General features: G+C 43.9%; 1 protein-coding gene across 2 annotated transcripts in view; it reads left to right on the top strand.

Moving 5' to 3' along the window:
- uhrf2 (ubiquitin like with PHD and ring finger domains 2) overlaps positions 1–21,774 on the top strand; it is a 165,119-nt gene extending 143,345 nt beyond the window's left edge. Inside the window, exons 10-16 of one of the 2 annotated variants that reach the window (XM_078570566.1) lie at positions 1,900–2,006; positions 10,895–11,057; positions 17,564–17,701; positions 17,798–17,915; positions 18,493–18,665; positions 18,756–18,854; positions 20,642–21,774. In XM_078570566.1, coding sequence (XP_078426692.1) covers positions 1,900–2,006; positions 10,895–11,057; positions 17,564–17,701; positions 17,798–17,915; positions 18,493–18,665; positions 18,756–18,854; positions 20,642–20,788 — 945 coding nt within the window. In that variant the 3' untranslated portion in view covers positions 20,789–21,774. Of the gene's footprint in view, positions 1–1,899; positions 2,007–10,894; positions 11,058–17,563; positions 17,702–17,797; positions 17,916–18,492; positions 18,666–18,755; positions 18,855–18,991; positions 19,320–20,641 lie in introns of those variants that run through there. The other variant, XM_078570567.1, reaches the window with a different exon arrangement.
- The last annotated feature ends 635 nt before the right edge of the window (positions 21,775–22,409 follow it).

The raw sequence follows: 22,409 nt of genomic DNA, 5'->3' as shown, positions 1-22,409 counted from the left end.
GCTAAAACAACAAACTCGAGACAAAATTAACCATTTAGCTTTTGTTAAAAAGAATCCAAGGGACACTGATGCACAGCATTAACTGAACAGACGAATAAGAGAGACCTATCTTGCTTTCGCGCACGCTCACTCACACGCATCCCACAAGCTTCACCTCAATATGATTGCATTGCATGGTAATACCCAGATACACATAATGTTCTTTCATCCCCCGGCCCAGATTACGCCTTTTCCCTTCTCATCTTATCTTTCCCCCACTTGCAATTCTGAAAATGCACCAGCCATCCTCCAGTATCTTGCCCAGCAGCCATGCTTAATTTGAAGACCTATTCAACTAAGAGGTCATCCACACCTGAGCACAATTCCACCTTTTCTGACTAATACACTCACTTTCTAGTACAAGTTGTTGGATAGTGAACACCAGTGACCCCTAGCTGACTTTATCCTTTTGCCTGTTTCAACTAAACAAAATAAGTGACCGCCATTTGCTGGTTCATTCCTCAGGGCAATACCTTGACCAATCAGAGTTAAGCTGCCTGGTTTAAATTTCAAACAACGCTTGGCAATTAACTGTCAGTCACCATCAACTGTTGTATTTTCCATGGCAATGCCTCTACCAATCAGAGAACACTTGCCAACCAATCAGCACTATCTGTTCATACAGTATAAATTGTTGTCCCTTTACATTTGGTATTCTTGCAAATTGTCCTGATGAGTGCAAGCTGAAAAACTCCTTTTTTCAGCAAAGACTTTATTCTCCTCCCCTCCTTAGCCTAGGAGTGCTGAGAAAATTATCATGCTCCTTCATTTGGCTAAGATCACATAGGCTGAAGGTCGAACATAGAACATTCCTGGCCATTGTGGCTTATCCACAATGTCATGGTTTTGCAAACTGAATCATTGGAGGAGCTGCGTGAAGCTATTACACCAAAATAATTATTCAATTGGAATAACCCTTAAAGGGAAAATTATTTCCTGCCCTTATTTTGTAATGCAGCTTGTTAGTACACTAATGCAAGACTCTGCTTTTCCTAACAACATAAATAAAAATGTACTTTATTGGAGTACTAATGTACTACCTTTCTGAACCTACACTGCACACTCCTTAAGCCAGTGCATTATTACTTTATGGTAAGGTTTTGGCAAAAATGGGAAGTTGTTACATTTTTACATTATACAACAGGGACATTAATTATGCATTATCCATGACTGCACTAATAAGGAAATTGTTTGGAAATTCTAGCGCTTAAAGTCATAATTAGTCATTGTTTGTAACAATTCCATTGTGTTTTCACAAAAAACATAACGTGCATCATTTCTTAAAAAGGTATTGCATAACAGTTTGTGATTTTAAAAAAATGACTCTTATGCAATTGATGCTTCTGTACCACAAGAATGATGGTCAAAAAAAGAGTTACGACTACAGTATGTACATTTCAGTTAGGAATGACTTGGCATATTAGGGCCCTTTTTTAAAAAACAAAGACATCAAAACGCTATTCCTGAGATTCTTTTTGTTCTGTCCCCTTCTCCCCATCCCCCCCGCCAAACCCGAATATTTATTGTTGAATACTTCTGATATCATTTGAGAGAGCCGGGTACAAGCTTGGAAAGGTCTCAGATCCTGACAATGTTGTTGAAATGAATTAATATCAGCTCATACCGTCATCAACCCCAGCCACATCCTATCTGCAATGTGATACAATAATTGCTAGATAAGCAGCAATTCCATAATCATGTTGACCTAAAATAGTGCTGAGTAAAGCTCTTGTAGCTGGCAGGTTTACTTTATACTTAAATAAACCATTTAGCTTTTGTTAAAAAGAATCCAGGAGACTCTGATGCACAGCATTATCTGAGCAGGTGAGTAAGCGTTTTCTCCCTCTCTCTCACTATTAGGACAGAGGTAATGAATTCACGTACACTGGAAGTGGTGGTAGAGATCTTTCTGGAAACAAGCGAATTGGAGAGCAGTCATACGATCAAACTCTCACCAACATGAATAGGTAAGCCTGGTGTATACTTTAGAGATTTCTGTGCTGGCATTTACCTCTCCCTTTTAAGGATTTGTGTTTCAGAGCTACTATAGAGTATATTACTGAGCATATATTTAACAGGCGTACTGCCAGAAGACTGCAAAATAGCCAATGTTTACATTTCTGAGAAGAGGAATTTCAAAGAACTAACAAACTTATCATATCCCAAATAGTTTTACAACCAACTAATGACTTTTGAAGTTTCGTCACTGTTGTTATGTAGATGACCACAGCATCAATATGTACTTAGCAATGTTTTGCAGCTATATATCCAGTTAATCTGTTACTGTAGTCATTTGAGGGATAAATGTTGTCCAGGATGCCAGGAGAACTCCTCTGTGCTCTTCTTCCAATATGCCATGGGATCATTTATCTGCTGGAGCAGCTGTTTCTGTTGAATCAACATAATTCACATTCACGGGAAAATAAATAAAACTGAGCATTTAAGTTACTTTAGAGTTGAAATTGTGCTTTTCATTTCTGGCTACTGGATGTTCCCTGCTGGTTGGTAAGGTTTGTGCAAAACGTTTGTCAGAAATCCATGTCACTTCATGCCAATTAAAAACATGGCAGTATCTGCATATATTTACACATATAATAATACTGGCACTCTTCCTCTTTCATGTTTCAGCCAAGCATCACCTCATGCCTGGCTCTCTGTTCCTCTTGTGGTGATATTCTGTAATATAAAGGAGTATGCAGCGATAGCTTGCATTTATAACAGGGCCTTTAATGTAGCAAAATGGCGCTTCGCAAATGTCATCAAACAAAATTTGACACCAAGCCACGTAAGGAGGTATCGGGAGGTGACCAAAAGCTTGGTTAAAAAGATGGATTTTGGGTAGCATCTTAACAGAAGGGAGACAGGTAGAGGGCAGGAGAGGGAATTGAAACCTAGGCAATTGACGGCAAGGCCGCCTGTGGTAAAGTGATTAAAATCAGGAATGTTTAGAAGTGGAGAGCACAGAGATCACGAAGGCTTGTAGGCTGGAGGAGAAGGAGTTGTTATAAAAAGTATATGTTTGCGGATAAGAAATTGTATGGAGGAAAAAGGCTGCTATGAAGAAAAGGATAATATGTAAAGAGATGTACAGAAACGAAGGGTGGAATTTTCTGGTCCTGCCAGCGGCGGGTCATAGCAGCTGGGAGGACCAGAAAATTCAGAGAGAGGTCAAAAGTTGGAATCCCACCAGCAGGAAATCTATTTGGAATTTTCCCCTCACCACTTTCATGGTGGGCTGATGGCAGGTTGGATTTCTTGCTGATCCATACCTGGAATGCCATTTTCATGCATTACCATGTCATGTATACTCATTAAAAACGCTACTTGCCTGAATCACTTTCCTTTTCCCAATTAACATGCTATGTCAGTGGGAAATTAGACCAGTGTAAATTACGATCAGATATAAGTGGCTTGCAGCTGTCTGCCCTTCGCTCAGGAATTCAAGGGGAGTGCAACATTCAAAGTCTACCTGCAACAGCGCTGCTGTGGTTTCTCAGCGATGCCAGTGTTACACCACACTGATGGGGTATAGGGTTGGTCTGCTCATGGTGAGTGCATCCATACCCTAGGAGGACAGCATTCTGTGTGCTGCAGGTCTCGGGCTTGGCTGAACTCTGAAACAGAAACCAGCATTTTGACTGGGGTTTGTGGGGTGGTGGGGAAGGATGACAGAAGCATGTGGGGTCAATGGGGTGTGGTGGGGTTGGAGAGTGGGGTGAGGAAGTACGATAGAGACATGAGGGACAATAAGTTGTGGGGGACGGGATGTGGAGAGTGATGGCAGGCAGAGGGGAGACCGAGTGTGGGGAAGCTGGAGCTTGACTTGGAAGGCTAGAATGCAGGCACACAAGGAGGTGGATGGAATTAAATTGTATGAATGGGAGGGGACACACGCAGACTCCGCAATAGGAGGGGGGGGGGGGGGGGGCTTGTGTTAGTGTGGCACAAGAGAGATGGGTTGCACAGAGACTCATGGGGTAGCAGGGGGAAGGGATAATGTGTTGTGATCAGTTATGAGGGAACAGGAGAGATCATTGAAAGGCAGTGATAGTCCCCAGCTTGGGCCAAGAGCTCGGAGTGAGAGATTGAAAATGCAGTCCTGTGGTTTTGCGGGCCATGCCACAGAGAGCTATGTATGGCTCGCATGTCGTAGACCAGCTCCATGGAGGTCCAAGTCCTGTGTGCTCAATTAGGATAAGGCACAGCTGGGTGTGCAGGGTGTGTTCATTGTCTTACAGTTGGTGGCGATGGGCTTCTCTGGCTCGCTACTGGGCTGCAGATGGGATGGTTGTGGTGGCGGGGGGGGGTGGTGCAGCATCTGCAGCCTGTAGATGGGGAAAATGTAATAAAGTAGGGGAGGGGGGTTCTTCTCCGTATGTCATCGTGCACACAGCCTCGAGATGGGGACGGTTGAGGTCCACATGGGGTATGGACGCATCAACAGTGATGGGTTCAGGGGGGAGGGCTGGAATGTCCATCACAATGACAGTGGGATCCAGGGTTACTGTGGGAGGCTGGAGAATAACCGGAGGAAGGTCTACCTGCACACCATGAGTTTCCAGGAAGATTGGAGAGACCTGAGTACTGACAGGCGAAGGGTCAAAGCTGGACTCGAAGTAGAACTGCAGCACCACCATCTTGAAAGCCCAAAGTTATTGCACAGTTTGGAAACGAATCTGCACGGGGAGGGGTCTGAGTCAGTGTGGGAGGAGCCCAGGGCTGTACTCGGGGGCCCGTTCAGGGGCAGCCTCAAACTGCGTGGAGTCAGAACATTGAAATAAAAGCCAGAGAAAAGAGGAAGACTTCCTTGACCCAGGAGCAATTGGAGCCATTGCCTTTTGTTGCACTTCAAGGAGAGACTGCAGGAGCCATTGGTTTCACAATACAGCCTCTCCATTTGAGCTTTAACAGAGAGGTATGTGAGAATGGAAAATGAAGGCAACCATGAAGGAAGCACAGCTGCTGCATATATGCCAGGTCATCAATGAAAGCCTGTAATGTGCTTTTTCCAGTTGGCATGGATCACGGGCCAAAGGGCATCCAGTCATTGCTGAAGTGCAAGTTGAGCTTAATCAGTATACAAGATTGCAGGAGTGCCTTTGATAAGGCAGCACATATTATGAACCTAGGTCCAAACATCTTCCAATCTCTATGGGATTGAGATGTCAAGTATCAGGGTTGCTATCTTGGTCACCTAGACCTGTGAGTTTGTACCTCAGCTATAAGGCTGTATCAGCGAAAAGCTAGTAGTGCAAACACAGCTGTAGGGCATGACAGTGGCTTTCTGTTTGTGAGTGGGAGATCTACCATACTCACCTAGTATTTATTAATCTGTTGCATCTATCAGTTCACAGGGTGGAGGATTGAATAAGGGAGCCTGTGCTCAAAGCTGCCGCCTTGTTGGCAGTGATCCGATTGGGGAGGCGAAGAGGAGCCTGGCGCGCCGCCTAGCCCAGCTTCGAGAGGAGGCCCGGCCTGAGGTCCACGGTCCAGGGGAGCCCCAGCAAGGCCCAGAGGATGAGGAGGTTAGACCTATCCCACAGAGGCGACTCGCACGACCAAGATTCTAACGAAGAAGACTTTACCGGGAGATGAGCGAAAGACAGTGCCGCACATGTCTGCGCTTGTCAAGAAATGTGGTGGATCATATCTGCCACATTCTGCGGGAGGATCTAATGCCCCACAGACCCGGGGTGTTGGGGGGCATCCCCTTCTGGTGCCCCTGAAGGTCACCGCTGCGCTCAAATTTTTTGCCTGCTGATCGTTCTAGGGATCTACAGGGGACCTGTCCAGCATCTCAGTCCTCACCACACAAATGTATCAAGGAGGTGACAGAGGCCCTCTACAGTAAGGCTCATCATTATGTGAAGTTCACGCTCGATGAAGCTAGCTAGGCTGCTAGATTTCTGGGGTTTGCAGCTATCTCAGGTTTCCCTCGTGTACAGGCTGCAATCGATTGCAGAATGTGGCTTTGGGAGCTCCATGGTAGCAGCCCCTGATGTTCATCAACAGGAAAGGGTTCCGCTCCCTGAACGTTCAACTGGTGTGCGATCATCTGAAGCACACCACGCACGTTTGTGTTAGGCACCCTGGGAGTTCCCGTGACGCATACACCCTGAGTCACTCCCAGATGCCTCACACTTTCGAAGGGCCTCAGCGAATACAGGGATGGCTGCTTGGGGATAAGGGGTGCCCACTTAAATGATGGCATATGACACCCATGCGTCGTCGTCCGAGTGCCTCGGAGGAGAGAAACAATGTGGCTCGTAGGTCAACACAATCCATCATCCTGCAGACCATTGGCATCCTGAAAATGTGTTTCTGATGTTTGGAGCGCTCAGGTGGGCCTCTGCAGTACACTCCACAGAGGGTGTCCCATGTAAGAGTGGTCTGATGTGCCCTTCACAACCTGGTGCTTCAAAGGGGGAGATTCCTTGCCAGAGGGAGACATGGAGGAGGCTGAGAGCTCCTCGGGCAATGAAGAGCAGGAACCTGAAGAAGGAGATGAGGGTCCGCTTCCACGTGAAGATGCACAACGTGGAAGAGGTGCCTGTGCCACACCAATAGCCACATGATTCCAGGAGGAGTAACGTGCAGGCAGCAAGACACGGCCACATTCTTTCTGTCCCTTAGTGCCATGCCAATGCTCTGAAAGGCTTTTACAACCAGTAACAGCGAGAGCAAGTTCAGCATTTGGACATGCACCTTCAACCCTCGTGATTCACCAGGCTGTAATCTTTGGAAAGGTCAGTGGTGAACCTTGAATCTGTGCGTTCTGGGAAGCGAAAGTCAGCACAAACGCTGCATCAGAGGACTTGATGCAGTCGTCACCATCATGCCTGCAGGTTTTGTGCTTTGGCGCTACCAATGAAGACAGCCATCTCATTTTGAGAAACAATTATAGCTAATCTTCCAAGGCTGTTGAGCACGCCTAACTCCATCTGGTCTTGTAAAGAGTAGAGGTTACTAACGCATTTTGCAAACACTTCCAGTAAAGAGTTTGACACATCTCCCTGACGTAACTCGAGAGTCGAGTAACTACCATGACTCAGCTCCGCATGAATTTGAGGCTCACAAAGGGAGGTGATCACTGAGTGGGAGCATGGTTCACTCTCACAATAAGAGGGCACATAAATGCATATGCACGACACTTTCAAATGACGAGACCACTCTCGTGAACAGCAAATGTATTTACAAAGGTACATGATAGATATATAGTGATTGAACTGCCATGACCCAGAAGTGATGTCAAAGCTTCTTAATTTTTCTAACTCTACCGCTACGTCTAGGTGCATACTGACATCCGCAGCAGAGGTGGAGGCAGCCTGCTGACTGCTACACCCTGATGTCTGTGATGACTTTGACTGGTGTCCTCAAGGAGGCCGAGACCTAGAGGGCCCCGACCTGCTTTGGGTCTCCTGTTGTGGGACAGGTGCACCCCCCTTGGCTGGTTCAGCTGGAAGTGATGGGGTCACAGGCAGAGGGGATTGGGATCGGCTGAACACTGAGTCACCTTGGTGGATGACCCCGGGGTCTCCAGCTGTTGACCCTCCGCCCAAGGCTCCTGCCTGACTCCTTGAGGAGAAGGAGCTACTGGAGGGAGGTCAAGGTGCCCTGCCTTCCCCTCCTCCTCGCCACGGATGGATCACACCAACACCCAGAGAAACGGAGTGCAGATCCAAGCGCAAATCTGGCAGGATCTGCTGGACCAAGGTCTCCCAAGGTGGCTGCCAACCTTCCCATGGAGACCTTGAGACGCTTACATGTCAGAGCCACGACATCAGACAGAATGTAGATGGACTCTTCCATCCTTTGCCCTAGCCTGTTGACTGCCTCTTGCACCTCTACCTGATTTTCCGCCACCTGTCATTGCATCTTCAGCATGTTGGAGACATTGCAGAGGCTCTTCACCTGACTCTGACTCAGTGGCTGCCTATTCTCCAGCAGTCCTCCAAGTGCCAGAGACCTGGGCTGTCATGGCCTCCAACTGCTGCGGAGATGTCAGTGAGGTGTTCCCCCGAATTGACCCAGAGTCTAATCTATATCTATGACCCATCTGGGTGTGTGTGTCTGCACAGCTGAGGGTGCAGGTGAATGCAGTGACGGCTCTTCATCTGATGCATCCTCTGCATTCTCCTCTGAGGTGGCCTGGAGCTTGTGGTCGGACTGGAGCTCTGTCTGGGCCTGCTGATGCATGTAAGAGAGAGAAGATTGATTTAGTTCATAAGCTGGTAGAATACAACATTGCATGTTGCTCACTGTGGTAATCAGGATGTGATCAACTCAAGGAGGGTTCAGCTGTATTGACTTGCTGGGCGAGACCGATATCGTCTTCTCCACAGGAGAGATCTTTGTCTTCACCTGCCAGCTCGGTGGCATCCTCCTCAATTTGGGACAGCTACTGGATGTCTACCATCCCTCCTCCAGCCTGGGATATCACCCTCTGGTTGTGTGTGAGCTTGGCCTGCATGAAGATAAATGGATTTGAATGTGGTGAGAAGAGGTGGGGGAGAGGTTGGGAAGCATGCATGCCTGCTGTGTGTGCTGACCTCTCCCCAGTAAGGGCTGAGGATGAAGTTTGATGGATGAGATGCTGGTGATGTTAAAGTGCCCATGAGACAATCAGTGCTGATGTCTCCCCCACTAATACTATGTGAGATCCCTGAGCAATGTAACCCTTTGAGTGCATGATGCCATTATAAGAGTGAGAGTTTGGAGTGAGCTGAAGGTTGACTTCCCCTGGCGGAGCAGATGAGATCATTCATCCTCTTCCTGCACTGGATGGCATTTCTCGGGCATGCCTGACGAGCTGACCTCCTTTGCAACCACCTCCCAGGCTACTGGGCCTCCTCAAGCCATCCCTTGGGTAGAGGATATCCCAGGGCTGGTGGGCTCCATGGATGAGAGCCTGAAGGGAACCATTGCTGAATCTGGGAGCAGCTTTTTTCTTCCGTGGAGTCATATCAAGAAGTTTCCCGCACACAGCTGACCTGCTGAGCGTAATATGTGTAATCGGGTGGCATTTAAAATAGTGCTCGGGCCTTCACCCTCATTAGGTTATGGCAGAGCGGACGAATCAGTGCCCGCCCCACCATCTGATTCGGAGAGCTACTCGCTGATGCATAATTAATATGCATTTGAGCATGATCTCCCACCCGCTGCCCAGCGGGAAGTGCGCTACAAAACCCACCCTCCAACGCACTTAGTCTCCAGAACGGAAAATTCTGCCTGAAGAAACCAAGCAGGTGGAATTGAATTGGAATTCCTTTAGATTGTTGTTGCTGCTCATTTTTATACACCTTTCTGTTTAATAAGTGAGACATCAAAATAAAGCTTTTGAATTGAAGTTTGGTTTTCAATTTGTTCTCAGGGTGTGGGTGAGACTGGCAGGGCCGTATTTGTTGTTAATCCCTAATTAGGAACATTATTTAAAAAAATAGGAGCTATTTGGCCCCTCAAGTCTGCTCCGTTGTGCAATAACATTTTAGTATCTCTCTTGATTTCACTTTCTCGCTCTATCCCCATACATTCCTTGATGTCCTTAGTGTCCAAAAACTTATTGACCTCATTCTTAAATATGCTCAATGACTGAGCGTCCACATCCCTCTGAGGAAGACGATTCCAAAGATTCACAACGCCTCTTCATAAGGAAATTTCTGTTCATCTCCATTCAAAATGGCTGACCGCTTATCCCCTGGCTGTGATCCTTCATTCTAGACTCTCCAGCCAGGGGAAACAACCTCTCAAAATCCAGCCAGTCAAGGCCTCTTAAGAATTTATAGAATGCAGAGAACATTGGCCCATTCTACTTAAACTCTCCTCATTAGACAACCCCCGCACCCCAGAAATCAATCTAGTTGTCAGTAGCACTTTTCTACAATTGATTGGCTTCAGTGGTTACTGAGAACCTGGCATCACATGTAAACTAAACTCCTACAGTAGTGGCGCATTTCCTTCCCTCTGGGATATTTGGGTTTTGACAAAAATTCAGAGGTTCCATAGTCATTTTCCTGGGGCATACGAGGTTTATTGAATTCATTTTCACAACTTGCCATTCTTAGATTTGAACTCTGCCTCTGGACTGATAGCCCAGTTGCATAATCATAGGCTATTGTACCCTTATAGCTTTTGTGTTGAGATTGTGGACAATCCGTTTGTATGGGATTGGGTGAGAGAATACTAAATGTGAGTGGTGCTGATTTTCCTTTAAAAGACGTAACAGCCACTGCAGTGCTGTTAAAATGAACCAGTATTCTTCAGTCTGTTGTAAGACTGCTACTACTTCATGCATTCGTAGGTTTGTTTGCCTCTTACAGGTCATTTTGCGAGTTGGAACATATGGATTACTGCCTCTTTCAGTGGCATGCTCTTCTGGAATGTTTACAACCCTCAGGGGTAGCGCATGTAAATTTTTTTTTAAACCTGCAATTTCTTTTTGAATGTTCCTCAATCACATAATTGCTAGTGCTGTGAAAATTAGACTTCAGTGCACTGAAAAATGAACTGTTAGGTGTGGCGACAGATCAAGAACTACTGATTAATGCCATCTGTTATATATCATCAAAATTCGTTGAAGGATTGTAAATAAAATCTCATACTGGTACAGCTGACTTCAAGCGTAGTGATAAGACTAAAAGCAAAATACTGCGGATGCTGGAAATCTGAAACAAAAACAGAAAATGCTGAAAAAACTCAGCAGGCCCAACAGCATAGTGATAAGACTGTAACTTTTTGGAATCTTAATTATAGCTTGCAGATGGCCATAGTGAGATTTTATTTCTGTTATTATATCCCCAGCTTGACTGCTGAGTAGTTTTTTTTGTTTCAAGCAGCAGTTTTCTGTGCTTCATTTCAGGGCATTGGCTCTTAATTGTGACGCCGTGCTGAATGATGAGGTTGGAGCAGAAGCCAAAGATTGGAAGGCTGGGAAATCAGTCCGGGTTGTCAGAAGTTCAAAAGGACGGAAAGTCAGCAAATATGCACCTGAGGAAGGCAACAGATACGATGGAATTTACAAGGTTCTCATTCATTGGAGGTCAAACCTTCCCAGTAACCCAGGATCCATGTCAGACATAGCTGTGATTGCATTTTATTGCTAGATGATCAGTTAAAGCAGCAACCGTTTGAGCCCCTAACCTTGCAAACTACCGCTCCATCTCCAATCCCTTTCCTCTCCATGTTTAAATCCCTTCAATTAGGTTTCTGCCCCTGCCACAGCCCCAAAATAGTTCTTATTAAAATCACAAATTACACCCTATGTCCCAGTGATAATGATAAACTATCTCTCCTCAACTTGTGTCTGCACCTTTGACACAGTTAACCACATCATTCTCCAACACTTCTCCGCTGTCATCCAGCTGGTTCCATTCTTAACCCTAGCCAGTGAATTATCTACAATGACTTCTCTTCCTGCTCTTATACCATTGGGCAACACCACAGGCAAGCATCTATCCTTGGGCCCACTCCCATTTCTCATCTGCATGCTGCCCATTGGCAACATCATGTTAAAAAATAGCATCAGTTTCCATGTTTACACTGGTTAAATCCAGCTCTACCTCATCACTGCCTCTCTTGATTCTTCCATTATGTCTTGTCAGACTCCCAGCACTGGCTGAGCACAAATTTTCCCCCAAATAAATTATTGGACGACCAAAGTTATTGGATTCAGTCCCTGCCACAAACTCCATTCTCTAACCACTAACTCCATTCCTGTCCCTGGCAAACCAGACTATTTCCAAACTTGGTGTCATATTTGGCCCTGAGATAAGCTTCCGACCACACATCCGCACCATTATTAAGACTGCCTATTTCCCCCTACGTAACATTGTTGGACACCAACGTTGCCTCAGCTCATCCATGTCCTTATTATATCTAGACTTGACTTTTCCACTTTATTACTGGTTGGCCTCCTGCATTCTACCATCGTAGACACATCCAAGACTCTACTGCCCATGTCCTTACTTGCACAAAGTCCCATTCACCCGTAACCCCCATGCTCGCTAGCCTACATTGGCTCCTTGCTAAGCAATGCCTCGATTTTATAATTCTCAACCTTGTTTTCAAATCACTCCATGAGGGGCCTTGCCCTTCCCTATCTCTGTAATGTCCTCCCACTCTACAGCTCTCAGATCTCTGCACTCCTCCAATTCTGGCCTCTTACAGAATCACGGAATTTTAACAGCACTGAAGGAAGCCATTCGGCCCATCGTGTCTGCACCGGTTCTCCAAATGAGCATTATGACCTAGTTCCATTGCCCTGCCTTTTCCCCATACCCCTACACATTGTTCCTATTCAAATAATCATCTAATGCCCTCTTGAATGCCTCAGTTGAACTTGCCTCCACCGCACTTCCAGGCAGTGCATTCCAGACGCGAACCACTCGTGTGAAAAGGTTTTTTCTCACGTCACATTTGCTTCTTTTGCAAATCACTTTAAACCTGTGCCCTCTCGTTCTTGACCCTTTTATGAGTGGGAACAGCTTCTCCCTATCTACTCCAACCAGCCCCCTCATGATTTTGAACATCTCTATCAAAACTCCTCTCAGCCTTCTCCTCTCCAAGGAGAACAGTCCCAACCTCTCCAATCTATCTTCGTAACTGAAGTTTCTCATCCCTGGAACCATTCTTGTAAACCTCTTCTGCACTCGCTCCAATGTGTTCACATCCTTCCTATAATGTAGCTCTCTGAACTTTATACAATACTCCAGCTGAGATCTAACGAGCGTGTTATATAAATTCAGCATAACCTCCCTGCTCTTGTACCCTGTGCCCCTATTAATAAAGCCCAGGATACTATATGCTTCATTAACTGCTCTCTCCACCTGTCCTGCCAACTTTAATCATCTATGCACATAAACACCCAGGTCTTTCTACTCCAGCACCCCCTTCAAAATTTCATCCCTTATTTTATATTGTCTGTCCATGTTCTTCCTACCAAAATGCACCACCTCACACTTCTTCACATTGATCTTCATCTTCCACCTATCTGCACACTCCACCAACATGTCTATGTCCTTTTGAAGTTCTACACTGTCCTCCTCACAGTTTACTCCCAAGCATCGTATCATTCATAAACTTTGAAATTGTCCCCTGCACATCAAGATCTAGATCATTAATATATATCAAGAAAAGCAAGGGTCCCAATACCGACCCCTGGGGAACTCCACTACAAACCTTCCTCCAGCCCAAAAAATATCCATTGCCCATTACTCTCTGCTTGCTATTTTTCAGCCAATTTTGTATCCACGTTGCTACTGTCCCTTTTATTCCATCAGCAATAACTTCTCTCACAGGCCTGTTGTATGGCACTGTATCAAGGGCCTTTTGAAAGCCCATGTACACCACATTAACAACATTACCCTCATCGACCTTTTCTGTTACCTCTTCAAAAAAACCTCCAGAAAGTTAGTTAAATATGATTTCCCTTTTAGAAACCCATGCTGGCTCTTCCTTATCAACCCATATTTTTCCATGTGACTACTAATTCTATCCCGAATAATTGTTTCTAGAATCCTGCCCACCACCGAAGTTAAACTGGCCGATCTGTAATTGCTGGGCTTATCCTTACAACCTTTTTTGAACAAGGGCGTAATGTTTGCAATTCTCCAGTCCTCTGGCACCTCCCCTGAGTCTAGGGAAGACTGAAAAATGATGGTCAGTGCCCCTGCAATTTCTGCTCTCACTTCCTTCAATATCCTTGGATGCATCTCATGTGGTCCTGGTGCCTTGTCACCTTTAAGTACCAACAGTCTATTCAACACTTCCTCCTTATCAATTTTGAACCCTTCTACTGACTCACCATGTCCTGGGTAGCATCTACCTCCTTGGTAAAGTTGGATGCAAAATATTCATTTAATGCCTCGGCTATGGCCCCTTGGTCCATGTGTAAGTTCCCTTTTAAGTCCCCAATCGGCCCTACTCCTCCTCTTACCACCCTTTTACTATTTATATGTCTATAGATGACTTTGGGATTCCCCTTTATGTTGGCTGCCAGTTTTTTCTCATAATCCCTCTTGGTTCTCAATTGTATTTTCTACCTGACACCTGTCATAAGCACACTTTTTCTTTTTCTTTTTTATCTTAATGTCTATCTCCTTTTTCATCCAGGGAGCTCTGGATTTGTTTGCCCTACCTTTCCCTTTCAATGGAATATACCTTGACTGTGCCCAAACCAATTCTTTTTGAAAGTAGCCCATTGTTCAGCTACAGTTTTTCCCGCCAACCTTTCATTCCAGTCTATCTGGCCCAGGTTCGTTCTTACCCCTTCAAAGTCGGCTGTCATCCAATTAATTATTCTTATTCTGGATTGCCTATCGCCCTTTTCTATCATCATCCTAAAACGGACAAGACAATGATAAATGTCTGCTAAATGCTGCCCCGCTGACACTTGATCTACTTGGTCCACCTCATTTCCAAGAGCCAGGTCCAACAGTGCGTCTTTTCTTGTTGGATTGGACACATACTGCTGTAGAAATTTTTCCTGAACACAATCTAGGAACCTTTGCCTTTCTCCACCCTTTACACTACCACTGTCCCAGTCTACATTCGGGTAATTGAAGTCACCCATTATAATTACTCTATAATGCTTGTATCTTTCTCTACTTTTCCTGCAGATTTGTTCTTCTACGTCCTTCTCACCAGTTGGCAGTCTATAGACTACACCGTCCCTGATTTTAATCACTCTGCATTGGCTGCTGTGCCTTCGACTGCCATGCTCTGAAATTCCCTCCCTAAGCCTTTGCACCTCATTTCCTCACTTTCCTCCTTTCGGATGCTCCTTAAAACCTATTCCTTTGGCTGAGCTTTTGGTCATCTACCCCAACATCTCCTTATGTGGCTGGGTGATGAGCTTTGTCTGGTAATGTTCCTGTGAAGTGCCTTGGGACATTTTACGACATTAAAGGCACTACATAAAAGTAAATTCTTGATGCTATGCAGGGCCTTTAACATTCGACTAATACAGAATATATAATGGGTCTGCAGAGGTATGTAAAACACAAGCTTTATTGGGAGACACTTTACTGCTTTGGCTACATCTTCCATGAGGCTGCACAAGATAGAGCAACTCATGATGTTGCATAATTTCCTGTGATGATGTAAACAGTATCTGATTAGCATATTAAACAATTAGAATTAACCCAGCTGTATACAACAGTATAGAGCTTGTCCTTTGCTTTGGAAATTTCCTCCCTCGCTTGTTTAAATGAAATTTTATCTCTTTAATTATGGTACGGAGATGTTTAAAAAAAACCAATACTTTTATTGAATGTTAAGCTAAATCTCAATGCTGATATTCACCAACAAAAGTAATTAATTTGTTTAAGTGTGTGCTGGTATCCAGTGCAGTTAGCTGTTTCTCTCCTCCCTTCTCCTCCCCTTTCCCTTCTCTTTCTGTTCTTTCACTCTCTCCAAGACATATAAACCTCTCCTGCTGTAAGAGCAAGTGTTTGACCTGCCTGCAGAAAGCTGTCAATATGAAACTGGATGGGTGTGGCTCACTCCCTGACTTTGTCCTCTTTATCTGGCCCCTACTTGTCATCTCTACCAGTTACGTATTAGAATTGGGAATTCACTCATTCCAACTAATGGGAGGAAATTATGAAAGCTCTGACTATCATGTTTCGATATTCCAGGAGTGATGCCAGAGGATTGAAGGACTGCCAATCTTGTACCATTGTTTTAAAAGAGGGGGGAGGGATAACCTAAATAAAAGATCAGTTATCATAAATTAGGCTGTGGGCAAATCACTGGAATCAATTCGGAGGGACAGTATAAACATTCATTTAGGAATGCATAGATTAATCAAGGAAAGTCAGCATGGATTTGTCAAGGGAAGGTCATGTCTGATTAACTTGATTGAATTTTTTGAGGAGGTGACAGTAGAGTTGATGAGGGCAGAGCAGTGGAAATAGTCTACATGGATTTTAGCAAGGTTTTTGACCGTGTCCCACGTGGTATGCTGATCAAAAAAGTAAAATCTCTTGGGATCCAGGGGAGAGTGACAAATTGGATCCAAAATTGGCTCAATGTCTGGAAAAAAGGGTAATGGTAGACAGGTGTTTTTGTGACTGGAAGGCTGTTACCAGTGGAGTTCCGTGGGGCTCAGTACTCAATCCCTTGCTTTTTGTAGTTTAAATGTATTGAACATTTAGACTCAATTATAGGAAAAAGAAGTTTGCAGATGAAATAAAAATTGGCCATGTGGTTGACAGTGAGGAGGAAAGCTTTGGACTGCAGGAAGATATAGGTGACCTGGTCAATTTGGCAGTAAAGTGGGAAATGGAATTCAGTACAGAAAACTGAGGTAAGTATTTTGGGAGGTTCAACAAGACAAGGGAATACACAATAAATGGGAGGATACTGAGTATGTGGAGGAACAGAGGGAACTTGGGTTGTATGCCCACAGATCTTTAAAGGTAGCAGAACAGGTCGGTAAGGTGATTAAAAAGGCATATGGCATATTTCCCCTTATTAGCTGAGGCAGAGAATATGGCAGGGAGGTTATGTCAAAACTGTATACAACACCAGTTAGACCACAGCTTGAGTACTGCGTGCAGCTCTGGTCATTACATCACAGGAAAGATGTGATCACGCTGGAGAGAGTGCAGAGGAGATTTACAAGCATGTTGCAAGGACTAGAAAATTTGAGCTAAAAGGAAAGGTTGGATAGGCTGGGGTTGTTTAACTTGGAACAGAGGAGGCCCAGTAGTGACTTAATTGAGGTGTATAAAATTATTAAGAGCCTAGACAGATTAAATAGCGATGAACTATTTACCTTAATAGAGGAGTGAAAAACCAAGCGGCATAGTTTTAAAGGAATTGGTAGAAGATTAGAGGGGAGATGAAGAAACATTTTTTCACCCAGATGTTGGTAGGGACCTGGAACTCACTGCCTGACATGGTGGTAGAGCAGAAACTCTCACCGCATTTAAACAATACTTGGATTACACTTGAAGAGCTGTGACCTGCAGGGCTATGGACATAGTGCAGAAACATGGGATTAGGCTGTTCATCAACCAGCATGGATACACTGGGTCGAATGGCCTTCTGTGTTGTAAATATTTCTTAATTTATATAACTATGAACACACAAGTCCTACCACTCTGTGGAGTAGCATACTGATGCAGCACTACCCTATCCTAAACAACAATGTTTGTGTTCAGCATATATCATCATTTAAATATTGAACATGCCTTTGAAGTAATCATAGACAGCTCTAAGACCTAGGTTCCAAGTTTCACTGGTACCTTCTAAAAATGTGTAATTATATTAACTAGCCAGATTGTAGCCTATCAGGTTGGAAGACTGGTAGCTTTGGGAGCAGGTATTTTTTTCTTTTAATGCTTTGGCGAAAGAGTATGGTGGGGAATTGCTGCTTCTTATCATGTCCACGGACAGTCTATACATGGCCCAGCCAGAACTGGACACATTTTTGCGCCTTGTTGTTGAAAAGCTTGACACAAGGAAATACAGGAATTACATTTCAAAATGCGGTATATTAATCTGAACTGTTGTACTAACCTAGGTGGTAAAATACTGGCCTGAAATTGGGAAATCGGGTTTCCTGGTGTGGCGCTATCTGTTGCGACGTGATGACGTAGAACCCGCTCCTTGGACCCCAGAAGGGAAGGATAGGACAAAGAAACTGGGGTTGAAAATGCAGGTCAGAGCTTCAAGTTGTTTTGTTTTAATTGCAGTAAACCACAACTAATAAAAAGATACAAGCACTATTTTAATTCTGTGTAATGTTCCATGACAGTATCCTGAAGGATACCTGGAAGCTATGGCAAATAAGGAGAAAAAGGGCAAGAAACCGGAACCAAACTCAGTCGTGAACAATTGTGGCAGAGCAGCTCAAAAGAGGCGGCAGGAAAATGGTACGTTCTGCAATAATTGAGGTTAATGATCATTGAGCAAGCCATGAATTCCATGTGTATCCCGTGGGATTGACTATGATGCTCATATGAAATGGGTTTTATTTGTTAAAGACGTGGCCCTGTGCAATTGTGCATTGTGTCCCTCTTTTGAAATTGGTCCATCACTCAGCAGAGATGCCGAGGGGAAAGTTCACTCATGGCATTACACACAGCCCGTTGATTCCCCCTGGCATAAACAGTGCTGGAATCACTACCTGTGTGGTCCTTGCGTGCCTCTTCATTGATAGTATTGAAGAATGCAGGTAGCAACCCACCACATTGTCTGCCTTAGAGAATTGATGTAACTTTGCCTAGTGCCCCTTTATGAGACTGAATTTTTCCCCCCCACCCTTTTAAATTTAAAGGACAGTTTCTGAATATATTGTTACAGGCAAGTTATGAAATACAATGATGAACCTGGGGGTCACCTGTTCAACTGTATAGCTGGGGGGGAAGGAGGAAGATGATGTGGTGCTGGCTTAGCCCATTGTTGTTTGAGAAGGTTTTGCTGATTGTTGCTTTTCCTTCTCTGGTACAGCTAGCACTGCCACTGTGACTGCACCACCAGCACCGAAGACTGTGAAGCTTGCTCAGGATGATGCTGAGGGGGAAACGTACCAACTTACACCACAGCAGCAGTGGTTGATCAGAGAGGACTGCTTAAATAAGAAACTTTGGGATGAGGCACTTGCCTCTCTTATGGAAGGCCCGGTATGTTTCCAGACAGGTTTTGCCCAAAGTATTATGTCTGTCCTGAATATTTTGCTGTCAACCCACAATTTCTGTTTTTTGTATGCGCAGAAATTCTTAAGGAAAACAGAGCAGATCTTTATGTGCATTTGCTGCCAGGAGTTGGTTTTCCAGCCAATCACAACAGAATGCCAGCACAATGTCTGCAAGGTGAGTATTTAATTAACCGTCACAAAGCTTCACTTCGTCATTGTTTGCTGTATAGATTATTGAAGAGCTGTAACCTTCAATGTGCAAAAAAGATTCTTTTTAAATGGAAGATTTGCCATCTTTTCTATTGTCTTTAGCTTGAAGGGAATTTAAGACGTGTTTCCCCAAAACTGCTCCAAAGTAATCGATTTCTTCTGTTAAAAATGAAAAAGTGTATCCAGACCATGTCATCTTCAACTAGGAGTGTGTATGGTGTCAGTGGGCTGAGAGGAAGCAAGCATGGATTGAAAAGGAGAAAGCCAGCAATCTTTGAGAATATTCGAGAGGAATTACATCACAAATGCATTCTGATTTTGTGACTGAGTGTTTTATTGCCTTGTCAGATTCTTAAAACACTACCCCTGATGCCTCGGTGTGTTTATTCAGTGAATAGCTGAACCATACCAAGAGTGCCCCAAGTTCAGTTGATGAACTATGTAGAGTTAGGTGACCTCAACCAGGCTGCAGCAAGATACTACAATTCAGAACCCCTTGAGGAATGGTGGTAGAATTAGGTCAGATTCCTGATCCTGATCCCCTATCAAAAGTAAATTTCTCATGTAGTTAAGATAGGCCTCAGCAGTGATACCCATTGTCATCGAGTAGTTTGCTAATATTCACTGTAAGGGCTCACATATTGTTAATGGCTACTTGGATGAGTCCTGGTTCGATAAATTGGAGTTTCAGGAAACAAAGGGAGGTCCTATTTTAATAAAAAAATGTACTGCCTCAAGTCTATTTTGTGTGATTATAAGAATGTACACAGTAAGCAGAGCTGTATTTTAAAATGTCACCAACTTAAGGAATTGCTATCTTTTTGAAAAAAAGATCAGTCCTGTGGAAATTTAATTATTTTTTGGGTTGCTATGGTACATATTCTCAACAAGAGAGGACATTCTTACATAATGTCTGAGCTCATTCTTGTGGGAGCAACAAGATACTCGAACAGTACAATACAGTATAAAGTGCATATTTTTTTTTTTCATCAGCGCCCGAGCATTTTATACTGTCATCTTGTAGGCCAGTGTTATTCCTCAGGTTCCTCCTTAGGCTGCAGTGAGTTCATGTAGATGTATGCCGCAAGCAACAATACAAATCAGTGGTTCTCAACTGACACCACATCCGGCAGGGGGCTGGGGTGGGGTGGGGCAACCAAACTAATGTCCTTAAAAACAAGTTTAACTTGAGTGAGGCTCATACTGTAGTATTGCAATGGTTCTTGCCAATTGGTTGTAAACCAGTTGAGTCACACCAAGTTCCTTCCGTCAGCTTCACCTCCAATTTCTCCCCTTCTGAAATTCCCATTATGCACCCCCTCAACAGCCCTGACCCACCATTTCTTACTCATTGTGCTCCACTTACACAGTGGCCTAGATCTGCTCCGTACCCAGGCGCACAGGCTGACTTAGTGGACACTCGAACGATGTGGGAGAAGTTGCTGCAGGCAAGGAGAAAGGTAATAGGAAAAGAATTAAAGATTGAGGGGCAGGAAAGCCAGTGGGGAGGAAATAACAGGGAAAGGAGGAAAATGTCAACCAAACCCGGCTCTCTTTCCCCACCCCACAACCCCCCCAGCTTTTCCAATGCTTACCAATGCCAGTATCCTTAAATAGATAGGGACTAGAGACTATGAGGACTTTTTTGGGGACCTGGACAGGATGAGAACTGCTGATCTGAAGTAATTATTCTGTTCCTGACAAATTGATGTTTTGCATGGTGTATTTATAGACTTCTTCTTTCTCTATCAGAGCTGCCTGCAGCGATCATTCCGGGCCCAAGTATACACTTGTCCTGCGTGTCGCCATGAACTTGGAAAGGATTACAACATGGTTCCCAACAAGATTCTTCAGTCTATCCTGGACCAGTTCTTTCCAGGATATAGCAAAGGACGATGACACTTGATTGTGTAATCTGTCTCCCATCTGCACACATTTTTACGGGCGGGGTGGGGGGATGTTTTAAAAAACAAATGTCAATAATGGACCAATAGGCCTGAAGGTAAACAACTTGAGACCATCATTCTGGAATAGCTAATGTTTCTCCCCACTGGACCATCTTTAACACTTCATTACTACACAGTGCATAATGCAGCATACTGTTCTTTCCCATTGACTGTCTGGTAACATCTAAGGTAGTTTTTTTTTTGCCAACGCGTAGAGTAAAAGGAGCTCAGCCTCAAAATGTAAATGGTCTGATGCTAGACTTAATTTTTTTTAAACTACCTCAAGACAGTGGAAAGGAATTCATGGGGGGTTTTGAGTCTAAAAGAAGTCCAGCTACACACTGCCTCTTCAAATCAATATTATCTGTGCCTGGTCCATAATGCTTGGGTTTGAAATGTAATAGCACTGAAAATTATAACTGATTTAAAGTAATTCTGTGGTGACTATATCTCTCTTTACTTTGATTTTATAATGTTGCTATTTTGAAAAAAAAAATAAAATTAAAAAAATCAGCAAGTTAATGGGCTTTCTTGTGCGGTTAAGTGTGCATTCTTGTTATATTTTGAATGGTTTGACTACTAATGGCTTTTAAAGATAATTATGTAACATTGTACTTACATTAGTGTTCAGTAATTTCTGTATTGTTATTTGCATTTCAAAATGCAGAGGAAATAAAAAGCACTTCTAGTCAAACAGAATACATCATGTAAAGAAAATACATTTGTTATTACTGAATATGCCACTTTTAGTATTTTAGTCACACATTATATATATTATAACTAGATTATTTGTATGTGGCAATTATGTCTGTATCAGTGTTAAAACAATTTTAGCTTGGAGGGGGCTGGGGTAGAAAACACTTCATATTGTGATTTTGAGATTTGATATATATTCCTTGACCAGTACTTACCAATAAACATGTTAACATTTGAAATGTTTTCATTGATTTGACTCCAGTTATTGGGAACCTGCCATTTTGGAATACATACAAAAGCTTGAAAAGTTACACACCTTTTTTAAAAAAAAAATGCACAAAAATTGCAAATGCTGGAAATTAGGAGTGACAGACAGCAAAGGTGCAGAAAGTCAATCAGCATCTGCAAAGGGAGGTTAATGTTTTGGGGTGAGTTTCTTTAAACAAACAAAGTACCTTCACATTCCCCCCCCGCCCCCCAAAGCAGACTTCAGTTTAAAAACCGTTGTTTGAGTTGGTAGAAGTTACTGATTTGGGAGATGATGTTGAAGTTGTAGTTTCTCTAGTGCACCTTTTAGATAGGACACGCTTTGTACCAATAGTGGATGGAGTGTATGTTTAAGTTGGTGGGCAGGGTGCCAGTCAAGCATACTGCTTTGCCCTGGATGGTGTTCAGTTTTTTTGTAGTGCTAAAGCTGCACTCATCCAGACAATCCCTCGGTTAAGTGTAGTTTGGGCCTGACATCAGCTCACATAGTGCCTTATTTTTGCCATCCCTGAGACACCAAGTTTTTAAACAAGGGTCTCCATAACAATAGTGTGGCTTTGAATTGTGCAGAAAATTTGGTAAATTCCATTTTTCATTGACAGAGAAACTTT

This window comes from Cetorhinus maximus, chromosome 2 (genome assembly GCF_964194155.1).
Source record: "Cetorhinus maximus chromosome 2, sCetMax3.hap1.1, whole genome shotgun sequence".
Classification (NCBI taxonomy): Eukaryota; Metazoa; Chordata; class Chondrichthyes; order Lamniformes; family Cetorhinidae; genus Cetorhinus; species Cetorhinus maximus.
The sequence above is the reverse complement of the archived record's forward strand: the minus strand, read 5'-3'. Positions and strand labels throughout refer to the sequence as shown.